We start from the raw sequence: 14,541 nt of genomic DNA on the forward strand, positions 1-14,541 counted from the left end.
CTTCCTCCTGTCCCATTACTAACAGGTAGGGCATTTTACAGCCTGCAGCTGATGACAGTGTGCCTCTTCCTACTCAAATCAGGTGTCACAGCAACAGCATTAGAGACAGGAGTTCAAGAAAACACATCCAAGTGCAGAAGCTTGATTTATTAAGTGTTTGAGCAAGGACTGGGTTGCTAATATTGAAAACTTTAAGGGGGAAAAATAGCAGGATTGAATCATAGTGCTACAGCTGTCCACATGTACAGATTGGGCATTAGCCCAAATATAACAAGCCTGTCCACAGCTGTGGGACATTTGATAAAGTCTTACAGACTAATTATTTGCACAACTAAATCCAGCACCTGTGAAAACTGCCTTATTTCAGCTGTGGGCAAGGCTACTTAAATAACATTTTCAATTTCAAAAAGAAAAACAAAACAAAAAATCTCTTCAAGTCCAAGATGTCCAGTCAACTGAAGTGCCCAGGCAGTGTAGAGTGAATACTTAACCAAACTCCTATCAAAACTCCTACTCACAAGAAAGCTCTTTCCTATTAATACCTGTGGTATCTAATGGCAGCTCCTCAGAACTGTCTTTTGACTTCCATGAAAGAATATAAGGAGATGAGAACTTAAAAATATTCTGTCATCATCCTTCCCCCCTCTCCAAAGAGTTGCTGTCTTTTCCCACTGAGATTTAATTCCCACCACTACGTTCTCAAAGCTGGACTCCTGAAATCCTTTTCTTATACCCTATTAAGTCTTTGAAATTATTTCATCAGTATGGGTATAATACTGACAGTATCATCTGCTAAAAGTTCACAAAAAGCAGTTAAGATTTCCTCAGCAGTAGATAGCAAGGCTAACTACTGCTCTGCTTTGACTACGCTAACAGTATTAAAAATGTGTATAAGTAGTAAATTGTGCATGAAAATTGTAAAAGTAAATACCACTACATACAAATTAATAAATTGCTATTTTTTTAGCAAGTCTGAGCCAGTTCTCATTGCTGCAAGGAACACAAAATCCAAAAGGCACCTGAAAGCTTCTAAAATAAGGATATTTCTTTCCTCAGACTTTAAACATGCTTTTGGCACTCTCACACTTTATCATTTAAAATAGCAACAAACAGAAAAACAGACCAAAAGGACAGAGTTAAATGAATGCAAAGATCTTCCCTCTCAGTAAATGTGTCTCAGTACTACTCTTGGCAACAGAACGTTTATACAGCACAAGATAGAGAGAGGCTTTTCTCTGACATCTGGGAGAAAACCAAGAAAAGTAGCTCCCAATGCAAGATAGAAAAGTTACATTTTTCAAGTGCTCCCACCTAATGTAGACAGAAGGCCAGCCATAACAAGTTACAACAAACAACCTATTTACCCACTTCCAGAAAATGCTTGTAAATTTGAACCATGTGAAATGTCGAACTACTTCTTTCATTCCATCAAAAGGCTTCATCAGTAATGGACAATAAAACCACTAGCTTGACCTAAAGAGGCTGGTAGGTTAATCTATTCTGACCTTATCTTTATTCAATCATGATACTGAAAGATCACTTGAATAACTTACCAGCATTTAACAATGCCAACAGTCACTTTTACAACACTGCTCCTCCAAAGTGCCCTCCAAATTCTTTAATCATGAGGGATATTAAAAATTTTAAAAGATTAATTGTAAAATAAAATAAAATGCCATTTCTCACTCATTGGTACAAAGCCAATGAGAGGGGTAAACAACCAAAAGAGGAAGGAAATTTTTATCTTGACCTTGCACATTTCTTTCAGACTTCCACCATCACTTATTGTCAATTTTAGATATGTTATCTCTTATAACTGTCAATCATCTTTTATTTATAGTATTTTTCACTCAAATGGAAGCAGCTAGACAAAAAGCTATTATTTGACAAAACCTGCCTTGTAACTAAAGGTTTAATCATACACACCTCAACACTTTGTATTTTAATAACTACTAGCATGTTTTCAAAACTCATTCCAAGAGGGTGCTCAGAACTAAACATAGCAAAGCAGTGAGTTAAAATTAAGCACATAATTAGGCCCACAGAAGTTAGCAAGCTGGATTCATCACTCAATGATTGATTTAATCACTCAACTCTCATATTTAAAGTTCATAGTCTATGCTTAAATGTCCTTCTGGAGAAAAGTCTCCAGTGCTCAACACTGTATAGTGCACTAGCCTACCCAAGCATTTTCCTCCCTTTAATACTACAATAACCATCTGTATGAAAAACACTACATAGACTTACAACCACCTGTTAGAGCAAGGTAGTTTTGAGAACAGCAAGAGTTATGAGAACAGACTTCCAGTGCAGGTTCCTTCATGCATTCACATTTAACTGCATGGCTGTAATTCTTGGAAACAGATCACTCCTCATGTGACCTGCCAGGTAGTGAAACATTTCGACATGGAGAGAGCTGTGTTCTCATTTGACATATCAGTTAAAGCACTTACTCTTTAGCATCTACAAAGAAATGCATTTTCATTCAACTTTCTACACCTTTAAGTAGCTTGGCAACACAAGAGAAAAATCAAAAAGCACAAACAACCATCAGGCACCTCAATGACATTTGAAAATGCCTTGAAAATAATCCATGCCAATCTTTTTTGAAATGACCCCAAGGAACAAGGTCTAAGCTTAAATCTATTCCTAATTAGAGTTAGGCAGATGCTTAAAATACCAGTCAAGATTAAGTGCCATCACCTTTTTCCAAAAGCAGAATGATCAAAGAACAGGGAAGTAAACCCTAAGCCAGCAACTACAGCACACGATGCAAGAGAAATCAAAAAACAAAATAGCGAGCTTTTCCTTTCGATTGCAGAGGATACATTTACAAATTATTCATGGGACTGCAGTTCAAAAGTTCCTACCTTGGAAAGCTGTGATATGACCAACAATCATGTACTTCAGTTCAAAGTTCAGTGCCTGGATACTTTGAGTCCTCTCCCTTCGAACAGCTGCCTGGTAGCTTTCTTCCATTTTTTTGGTGCAACATGTTGGTGCTCTGTGCTGACAGATCTGTAAATCTGACTCTTAAAGGAAACAAGAAAAACACACTAATTAGAAAACCTTTCAGCTTACACCATAAAAATAAATAACACTTCTTAATATCAAAACAACCACCTTGTTTAAAAAACTTTGAAACAAAACACAATCCATAAGGAATGACATTGTGAAACTCAGTTATAGTCTTAAATTAGTGCCCTTGAGACAATTTCACCTAAATTTGGATAATATCACATTATCAGCTGCTAACTTTACACTGTTAAGATTATTGGGCACAAAATCATCTAAACACAGTCAAGGGCACAGCAGAATCACTGAAGGTACACATTCAAAGGGGCAACATTTCCACTGTACACCTTGTGCTAAGGGCATCATAACTTGAACATCTGAGTGAAAACCATACCCCATCTTAGGATCTAATATTCACCTGCGTAGTGCCTCAAGGAACCACCTCTTCACCTCTTGCCCCAGGGGAAGCTCCTCAAAAAAAAAATATCTTTGAGCTCCTAAGCAGTTCGCCCCCCAAAAAAAGGCATTGGAGTTTACCAAAAGCTATGGTAGCTAGAGTGGCTTTCCCTCCCCTCCTTTTCTCTTTAGTTTAAACATGTTTAGTTCCTTTCTGAATCAGCTACCAAAACAAAACAAGCAGTAATTGTTGCCACGAAAATAGAATTGATTTCCGCAACAGAGTGCGTTCAGCTGCCTAGGGCCAGCGGTAAGGAACCAACTCTACTTTGAGAAAGACCCAGCACCACCTACAATCACTGGGAAGGCAGAGACTGCTATTTCAATTTCTAGGCTTAACTCATAGTGAAAGTCAACAAGCATGCACCTGAACCAAAAAGAACTGGTTTTAAATTTAGTAGATCTCTATCTACTTAACAGTAACCTTGAAATTTTTGAAACCAAGTTCAAGTCTGCCTATATGTAACATAAAAGGTACTGAAATCACTCCACCTTACAACTACAGAGAACATTGATGAAAAACTTAATTTCTGTGGAATATTTTTGGTTGGTTTTTCTATCACTCCATTTTTGTATGTGTTTCACTAAGTTTGTTGTCCTTGATTAAGAAACCTACATCACACAGCAACACTCAGGGTCTATTTGCTCTACACCATGGGATTAACAGGTACCAGAAAGGAGTTGTTACAGACTACAGATGAATATATTCTGGTACTTCAGAAATGTTTTAAAGGAGGAAAAAAGCAAGAGACAATTAAGTAGAGCAAATCCAAAACTGGAGGCATGCGTTAAAAAATACCAGAGCCAAAACAGTCACACAATATTAAAAAGCAGGTACTTCTGATGCAATTTCTCAGCAAAACAAGCAAGTAAGAACACCCCAGCAAGAAGCCTAGTGCCAGTGTGTTTCAGGCATTTCCACCTCAAGGTGGAAATGGGGGCCCTGAGGGAAAGGGGCTGCAGGTGCCCACTTCCACCCCCATCCCTCAGGCTCTAGGGGAGGAGAAACCCTTTCCCAGGAAGGCCAGTGCCACACTGGGGGCCAAGCTCCCCGCTCCCACCCCACCAACAGTTTTAACAGCCATTTTAATACCTGAGACAACACACAGCAGCAGCCCCACAGGAGGCTGGGCCCAAAGCAGCAGCAAGGCCCTGGCACTCGGCCTGCTTCTAGGTCCAGAGCTGGCCTGTCCCCAACACTGGCGGCCCAGGACAGACCACCACCTCCCGCTGGGCCCAAGGGAATCTCTGGTTTTAAATCACTATAAACACTCCTAGTGAGAGCGCACGAATGGATGGAAACAGCCCCAATTCTCCAAAAGGCCGTATTTCTCCTGAGGATTTTACTCAGGCCACCACAGAGAGCTCGGACCAGGCCTTGAGACAAAAGAATATTAATAAGCAATTGCAGTGCATTAAACCTCATCATCTGATCTTGCAGGTTAATGCATAGCAAGACTCCACATACACTTGACAACAATGAAATACATGATGGTACAAGGATGAACACTGGAAAAAAAAATTCAGTAAAGAAACATCCAAACCACCAGACTCTGCTCAGGGCCAGCTCCAGGTCAACAGCTCATTGAGACCAAAATTGCAGGGAGGAGCTTCAATAAATCTCCCATGCCAGGAAAAAAATAAAAACACCAAGCTAGCTGAAACATCTCATTTGCCTTGAAAATGTTGCTTCCAGTTTACAACTCTCATTTGAAAGTGCAGCTAACTTACGTCAAAAAGGTCAAAACCAAAGAGAAATATTTCAATTTGCTTACATTTTTCTATTAGTTCACAAACATCACAGTTTTCAGACTCAGCTGACTCAGGATACCATTTTGGAGGTGGATTTGTTTCACACTTTATGTAATCTCAAAAACAGGAAAAAACCAACTCTGCCCACTTGCATCTGAAGTCCTAAACCCTGCTGAAAGCCCTTGAGACAAGACCATCACACACTGGCCTAAGCCAGCAGGCTGCCAAAAGCAGCAGCAGGAGGCTGCACACTCGTCACTGGCTGGGCACGCTCGCCTCCTCAACATCTGCCAAAGAAGCTGTCCCAGGTTGAAATTAGCTTCTTGGCCAGGCTAATTTTGACTTGGATGGGTTCCCTGATGCAGTTTACCCCATGAACATATGTTTGTTCTGTCACAAGAAACTGGGGGTCAGGGAAGGAACACTTCTCTGAGCTGGCACCACGAAGTGTATGTGAATTTACAGTACAGACTGCAGAGAAACTAAGTCAGTTTGCAAATAGTTGTCTGAGCAAGCGATTGTAAACATTACTTGGCACCTGCAGTGCCATGCTGCTGTTACTCAAATCATTTTCTCCTTACAGCAACCCTCTGAATTTTTGTTTGAAAGGTTTTTGCAAAGCTCGTTCCTGTATGAAAAGGGTTTGAAATACAAAGTGCTCCTTACTGACCACGTGCCAGTCCTGGCAAGGAAGCTACACACAGCTATCAGTGCTGTGCCTAGCGTTCCACTTTGAACCGAGGCACCACAAGAATCTGCATCTCCTCCAGAAAGCTTTAAGAAGAATATGACGGATATCTCAGCTGGAACTGCACTCCTAGGATTCCCCACCCTGCCATCTCCTCCGATGAATACTCCAGGAGCCTGAAGATTATTTTTTGTTGGTCCAGAGCCAAAATGATGCAGAAGGCACTCAAATAGAAACAAGCACTAAGCCCCTGACAGTTAAGGAGCCTGATGTAAAACACAGAGCATTAAAAAACTGGCGAAGAGCAAACCCTGCTCCCCTAGCAGTACTATCAGGTCAGTGCTGTCATGCACAGAGCTTGGCAATTTCACTGGCTTCAATACTAGCCTGGGGGTATCACTTTTAACACTATTATAGAAACCTAATAAAAGTTTTCAGTACTATACATGCCTGGTTCTGAGACTAAATTAGAACTGATTAGTAGTATCTTGAGGTTTTTAATAACTGATACTAATTTTAGTTTACCTCATCTTTCATCTTAATGCAAAATACCCTCTCCAGCAGAAAAAGAAGAGGGTGATGGAGCGGCACACTGCAGGAACACTGCAGAGACACAGCCCTCGCCCCAGATACAGACAGCACCCCACAGCACTGTGGCAAACACCTCTGAGTACATGCACCGCCCATCAGCAGCAGGGAGACAATCTTAAGGGCTAACACCTCCTTGAAGTTTAGGAACAAAGCCACTCTATAAACCAGAGAAAAAGCACCATTTGTGAATGAGAGAAGAAAACTTACCACCAACAGCCTTATTTCAACAATTGATCCCGCTAACTTCTCTCTAGGACTTTCTTACCTGCTTTCCCCAAGCTGCCTCTTATTTCTTAACCAATAATTTAGTTTAGAAGGAAACTCTAGTTCAACCTTCCCCTTAAAGCAAGTCAAACTACATCAGGGCTTCATCCAGCCAAGTTTCAAGCATCTCCAAGGATGGATGATTCCACAATTTCTCAGAGCCCCTGTTCCAATATTTGACTACCCTCGTGGTAAAAAAATTTGAGTAAATTAAAAGTTATATCTAATAACTATTTCCCATGTTCCAACTTGTATCCATTACTTCTCAGCATACCACCATGTGCCTGCAAGAATATGGCTCCACTTTCTCTATTTCCTCCCAATAGACAGTTGAAGACAGCAGTACAATATGCCTTAATCTTCTCTTCCTACACCTGAACAAACCCAGCTCTATATTCCCACACGTTGCAGTCCCCTGACCATGATGAGAGCTCTTTGCTAGACTAACTCAATGCCATAGATGTGAAGCACCTGCATCCCAAGAAATCTTTTTATTTCATGTTCTTATGGATGAACTTACTGACAGAGCAGAACACCTTCACTGTACATGCCTGGGCTTCAATACTAAAAGGTTTATTGCTTTCCTAAAACACATCAAATTTCTGCTTCAGATTAGACGGAAGGATTAGTCTAGTTATGTACATTATTTTTCCATTCAAGTCTTTTTCCCTTGAGTACTGTTTAAAACTGGGGCTAAGCTTTTTATTTTTTAATGTGGGAAACCTATAGACTTTTAACCTTACTGTTATTATAAAAATACATGATGAAGTACCTTGCTTCACTTTGAAAAAAGTCACATTCAGAAGAGCAAGAAAAATTATACTACACTAGAGTCTAAAGCATGAGTATTTAGGAAAACAATGGTGATCCCTACTTGAAACTCCTCTGCAACCCTAAAACACTTCATACATACCAAAGGTATCACCTTCAAACACCTCCTTGTCACAATTATAAATTACTTAAGGTGCCAAACACACAGAAAACTATGCATCCTTACCTGATGTCCATCTGGCCAGCCCTACCGAAATCAGCTGTGGATTATTTTGTTGTGTGTTGCTTGGGGATTTTTGCTTTAAGTCAGTAGAGGTTTTAGGCTCCATTCTGAACTTTGATACAAATAAAGTCAAAGAAACTTTGGCCACTAAAGCTAGCTGAATTAGCATAAGTTCCTAAAAGCAGAGACACCTGTTTAGTAAATAAAATTAACTTCTCCCAAAAGCTAATTATATATTCATTTTGTTAGCTGACCATGTAATTTACCCGTTCTTGTAACACACAGTGGAGGTGTCAACCTCTCTGCATTGTCTTTAAAATGCTGTACACACTGTAAAACTCCTTGAGCACAATGTGTGCACAGTCAAACAGCTACTTTTTGTTTTGTCAATGTTTAAAATCTGGTAGTTACTACACTTTAAGTAGCACATGCCAGGAATTACCAGAAAAATCAACAGCAAAGTGCAACAGACTGATTGGTGCACAGCGTTACGCACTGGTGCAAGTGACTGTGGTACGTTAAATAGCAACTAACCCTACAAACCTCCTGCTCCCATGAGCAAGAGGTAACATCCAAGTAGGCTCCAGGAAGCAGAGACTCTTCCTATACATCAAAGGGAGACGTCTGTTCTTCCTGCCTCAGGTAAACTGTGGCCAGGCCCTCCCACACACGTTTTCTGACTAGTCAGAAAGAACTTTCCAATCTGTTTCCAACTCTTCCATCTATTTTGTGAAAATAATCCCACTATCAGCTTTAATACAAATATTACATAGACAAATAGTATATTAAAGGTCCCTTTAAGCTGAAGAAATACCGAAGCAGGCCTGAATTTGTCTCTTCTGTCTATATGCAGCTTGACAACGTGCATATATATCCAGCACAACAACTTACAAGTGCAGTTTGGAAAACACAAGCCATGAAAGTTTCCTTTCCTCCAATCCCTTGTTTCATATTATACATTAACAGAGATATTGTTTAACTTGATCAGTGGACTTTACATTCTCACTACTACTCTAAAATACACTGAAGCATCACTAAGGTCATGATCAGATGTGCTATTCCAGTTGAAATAGTCAAGGCTAAAAGATAAACACCTCTAGTTTTATCAAGCAACACTTAGATGATCTACTAATGTAACTACTCACATGTGTAGCTACTTCCAGCTCTAGTCAAGTCAAATAGCTTGCATTAGCTCAAGAGTTCTTGAATAGACCTAAAAAATTATAAAACACCCACAAAATGGGAAGACCATTTTGATTGCACTGGAATTATGCCAGCAAATTCAAGGGGGGTGGAAACCTTGAATGGGAAAGGAAGGGGAACAGCAAGAAGCACTAGATGTCATGACTCCAAAGAGCTGGCAGCATCAGCAAGTGCCACAGCTTGCAGGACAGCTGGAGACCATCAGGCACTGGCCCTGATCAGCTTCCCAAGCAGGAACTATCCAAAACATCCAGGTCTTAAGGGTAACATCTGCACAATGCAGTGTTGTTAGGCCTGTTGCTAAATACTTTTTATCCATTTTTTTTCCCCACTTTCCTCTGTTGGTTGCCCAGTTCTCACTGCTCTTGTATTCTGATTTTCGGCCTAGTTTCCAAACCACCTTCTGCCGTACACCATAGGTTGCTGCACACCTATACTCATGAGCTTCTTTACCTCTGCTTGTGTACCCCATAGAACCCATTTGTTACCAGACCTCTGACATGGTTCCCACAAGCACTCCCTAATCTGCCCCAGGCACGTTCAACCAGATTGTTTTTAACAGATGATTTGCCTTAACTGGTCTATTTATGTGTGGAGCAAGGCAGGGAGCTCCCACAATGTACTGTCACAGCAGAGGGTGATGCTGAGCAGCTGGGGGACACAAAATCCTCCCCCACTGATGCAATCAGCTTAGAGGGGATGACCTGGTCTTCAGTTTGGTACATTAGAGTAAGAAGGGATGGAACACATGCACAAGAATGGAAAATCCTGTAACATGTCTACAAAGCACCTACAGTGAGAGACTTTTCAGTGGTTCCCAAAACAGCCTGGTTTTCAGTAGGATGTTGGAAGATGCATCTTTGGTGTCAATGCCAAATGGCCATAGCACTACCGTTCTTAAAAAACTCTCCTTAAGGAACAAAGAAAGGGTAATTAACCCACTTCAGTTCACCACTCCCTCCTCTGGTCTTCCCCTCTCCAGCCCTGATCTCAGAAACAGCAAAATTTCAGTAGCAGAAGGCATGAAATCCACCTTACAGAATCTCAGTCCAAATTGTTAATATTTAAAACCAAGCAGCTGAGAAGAGACTCAGCTTGGTAAGTGCCAGGTGTTGCACAGGGCAAGCACTAGCTGCCATGCCCAAGGGAGAGCACAGTGGTCACTGCCTCCACAACTTGCACTCCTACAGACAGGTGATAAATTGTTTAATGCAGATGAAATGAAATAACTTCACATCAGCCCAGTACTAAGTGAGACAAATTCTTTGAAGGTAGGCCTGAGAGACTTGCTGACAGTAAGACTGTGAATGCTAAAGGGCTTGCTAACTCCACAGTACATGCAAATTCAAAAGATTTACACTCTCGAGGATCCATCCTTATCTTTCCTCCTAGAGTTGATATAAAGGCTGAAAACTAGACTGATGCACATAAAGTACATTTTAAAACAATCTAGGCTGGTAGAGGTCAGTGGGTCTACATCAAGAGGGTTTCTATGCTATTTACTGTAATGCCAGCTCCTTCCTCAACTTTCCTGGGACAACATGCAAGTACAATACAGAGGTGAGAGAAAAATTACAAGAACTTTAATTTAGAGTCTACTATGACTCATCTTTCATTATGTCTCACCACATTCACAGTTGAAAATCCCATACACTTCTTCTTAAGTCATAAATACATACAAAATATTTTCTAGATGAGTCTAGTAAATCTTCTTGCTCCATATCATCCAAGGACAGTAAACTAACAACTGCATTTCTGCTCTCCAGTGGGGAAAGCATTTCACCGCCACAGAGCCCTGCCTTACAGTACCTGAAGAAAGTGCCACAGAAACCACACATGGTGGAAAGCCTAAACTGAAACACAGCTATGTAGCAACTCTGTGGATTATAGTGTTTACAGCAAAACTGAAGTTGTTTTTAAATTAAAGATATAGGCTTCTAGTGCTCTTTAGTTAGAAAGAAAACTTCCAAATGCAAATCAATATGAGGCTGCCTATCTAGTTCTACAGGGAAGTGAAACAAAATAGTTGTATGAGAGGTGTGAATTGCCTCATTCATCTCAAGTTTGAAGCCTAACAATAATTCAGATGTTAACACCAGCTGTTTACCAATGACAGATGACTTTTTTCCTAATATGAACTGCTTCCTAACATGCTTTAGCTGCTGTAAGATCCATATAAGGTGGCATAGCACAGAAAATTTCAAAGATATTGATACATTCACATTCAATTGTATTCCCTATTCGTTTTCATTTTATCTGTCAACATAAAAATCTGTAAGAAGGTTAGACTGGAAGAAGAAACAAAAGCAAAGAAAAATCTAAAGGAACCAAGGGACTAATAGATATTTGAGCCACAGCCTCAAAAAGGGAAATTGCAAGAACAGTATTGGAGAAGTGAGGAAAAACAATTCCCTGACTCTTCCTTTGCTCCCAGGATTTGAATACTTCCATTTTTGCCATCTCACTTGAAAACCATATATGAAGCAGAGTGCTCAGACATGTTCTTCGCTTTAAAAATACAAACCTATCTTCCTTGAAGTGTTAATTTTACAGCTCAAATCCCAAATGCTTTTGACCACTTTGGCTATTTCTCATTCTCAAGTCATGCACAAAAGTTAACAGATATACACAGGCTTACTGGACAGTTTCTATCAGAGTTTTCACCAGTATTTGAACTAATTTCTTTAGGATTCCATTCCCCCTTCCATTTTATGTCTTTATTTTTAGGGAGAAGAATGAAGAAACTCAAAACCTGGGTGAAATACCCCAAAATTTGAAGAAAAGCACAATGAGCTCTTTATACTATTTACACAAAAGGAATAGCAATCATTTACAGAGCTGAACCAAAACTAAGCAACTGATTACTAGGTAAGACACCCTCTCACTAGGGCTAATTCTTCAACTTCATCATCCATGACACAGTAATTAATTAGAACAAGCAACAGCAAGACTATAGTATCGCAAGATCTCTGCATCTTGTTCCCTTTCTCCGGTTCTTTATGCAGATAACACCACTGCTATCAGAGAGACTGACGCTGATGTAAAAGTAGAGTTTGTTGCCACAAATTGGACCCATGAGTTGGAAGGTAACCCATAGCAGGCAACAGAGGAAAGAGCCCAATGTACATGACAATAACTAGAGATGAATACTCATTCAGCATAAGCATGCAGAAGAAATAAAATTTGGACATGCTGTCTCAGCAGTTTGGCCCCACACTGCCATGCTACTCTATTCCTCTGGACACCCACACCCCCCTGCAGGTAAGGCTAGCAGAGCTCAATGCTTGTTCCCAGTTATGCCATGTTGAAAAGTACAGGACAACTGCACAGTACTTAAGGGTAATGCAAACAGCAGCCTGCAACAACCACCATTCACCACACCCCAAAAGTACCAGTTGGCAGCCACGCAGGTCACATAAGAGACTAGTAGCCTGTCTGTGATGGTCTAGGCTGAACCTAAATTTATACTAGGATCACTTGTTCCACGCTAGACCACATGAGCAACATGTTGCACACAGGGCAGGAAAAAGGCAAGGTAAGTAGCATCAGAAGGCTTGGTTCAGCACCCTCTGATGTCAATGGAGACACCCAGCAGCATCAACAGTCATAAAAACTAACTAAATACAGTTAAAGACACAACACTGTGCTGTGCTTCATGCTTCTGTGGGGATTTAGTAGTACAAGATTAACACAGCTCTGAACTCAGCAGGCTTTGGGTCAAACTCTTAAGTGAATTCTGTTCCAAGAACACAGCCAGGAAACCCCAGACAACTTCCCATTATAAAAAAAGTCAGAATTAACAGAAAAATGAATCTACAACGAATTACAATTTAGAAGCACATTAATTACCTTAGAGATACAGACTTGATTTCAGACAAGTACTTGTGATTTTTAGCTACATGCATTCAATTAAAATCAATGGAAGGTCAAACAGTTAAAACCCCAAACACATCAAGGAGTTGGTGACAATATTAAGTGGTCTGAAAAGCAGCAAGAGCCTATCAGCAAGCTAATCTAGCCCCCATGAAATTAAGGGCCACAACAGTATTTCTACTTACACACAGGGTTCTTGTGAGGCCAGGAGTGGGAATAGCCTTCTGCCTTTCCTCATTTGTCTTTGCTTCGTTCTGTCCACCTAGACCATGAAAAGTGTTCTGGTTGTACACCAAGAGCAGATTCTACCTGGTGCTCCCCTAGGGCAGCAGCAATGAGGACTGAAGAATTGGAGGATTAAAGGTCCACAGTGAAATCCCACCTGAAGGGGCCATTCCCCAATCTCTGCATACTAGCCATACCCCCAAGCTGCAAAGCAGCCGAGCTCACTGCACCTGTCGCACCCCACCACCCCCTCCCATATCCCAGCAGTATATTTAGAAGGAAGGCCTGTATCTTGCTAGGACACCTTAAGCCAGGATAACGGATTCTGAAATAGATGCAGCTTCCCAGAAACTGAGGAGAGACAGGATCCTTTGGAAGATGTTCCAAAAGCCTTTAAGTCGGGACCACAGACAACCAGCTTTTGAAAAACGGTGTGGAAACTTTTGATGGGCTCCTAGGTTTGGCAGTGCTAAAATAGATGTTTCACCTTATGCAAGTCCCTTAGTCTCCACACTTTTTTTCCCCAACTTGTAAAAGAGGATACTTTCATTTGTTTGCTTAGGTTGCAAGCAATTCCTAGTGGAGGCTGTGTTTTGCTATGTTCCTATTCAGTGTTCTGAGAGTCTGGTTTTGATTTTGATCCTATGCACCTGTTATACAAATTAAGAAATCTTGTTTCTTCCCTTTCATCACTAAAACAAGGCACAATTCACAGTACATTGAACTGATTATGTTTCCCTTTTTGCTTATTTTATTCCATTCAAAACTAAAAGCATTACTGATGCTTCAGAGACAACCGTTCCAAGATGGACAGAGCAGTCCACCATGTCACAGAGCTGCTTGAAGCCAGCTATACACACTGGCAGGCAGCATCAGCCACACTCGATCCACATTTGGAAAGGCCAGAGGCAAACAGTTAGAAAGGAAGCTGGGTTGAGGATGGCAGCCATCAGGGAGACACAGCAGCAGCCAAACTGACACGAGCTGGCCCTATTCAGTCCTTGCTACTCAGCTAATGTTTTGGCACCTGCGATAGTGACTCTAGAATAAACTTTCCAAATCTAAGCCAACAGCCCTGCCAACAAACAACATCACTTTTCATCACAGTTGGGGTTTATTTCTATCAGAGAAGACCAACGGCAGGTCCATGACCAGCAAAGGGGGAGATCCCCGTGAGCTTTAGATCACAACCAGGTACAGCCAAACCACAGCTGCCTTTTGGGGAAGGCAAACATTTATATTTCCTGACATATCTAGGGCAAACCAGATTAGGAAGAGTAAATTTGATTACTGCAGCTTGAAATTGAAAATGCAATACTTTAGCCAAATACAACTTCGGGCTGCTCCAAAAGGTAACAGATACATTTTTTCCTAGACTTTGAAACTAAGATTAGGAGACTAAAGTCAAGTCTTCTCTGAGCATTTCTCTGACAGCAATGTTTTCAATTTTTTTTTTTTTAAAAGCCCTACTCTGTTTTGG

At 40.8% G+C, this 14,541-nt stretch overlaps 1 protein-coding gene across 1 annotated transcript in view; it reads right to left on the bottom strand.

Annotated features, from left to right (window-relative positions):
- Positions 1-2,979, bottom strand: part of LOC104166848 (glypican-5-like) — a 118,428-nt gene extending 115,449 nt beyond the window's left edge. Inside the window, exon 1 of the mRNA XM_009706939.1 lies at positions 2,871-2,979. Within this exon, the coding sequence (XP_009705241.1) occupies positions 2,871-2,979 (109 nt within the window). The remainder of the gene's footprint in view (positions 1-2,870) is intronic.
- Between the last annotated feature and the right edge of the window lie 11,562 nt (positions 2,980-14,541).

Source organism: Cariama cristata, unplaced genomic scaffold (genome assembly GCF_000690535.1).
Source record: "Cariama cristata isolate BGI_N322 unplaced genomic scaffold, ASM69053v1 scaffold2799, whole genome shotgun sequence".
Classification (NCBI taxonomy): domain Eukaryota; kingdom Metazoa; phylum Chordata; class Aves; order Cariamiformes; family Cariamidae; genus Cariama; species Cariama cristata.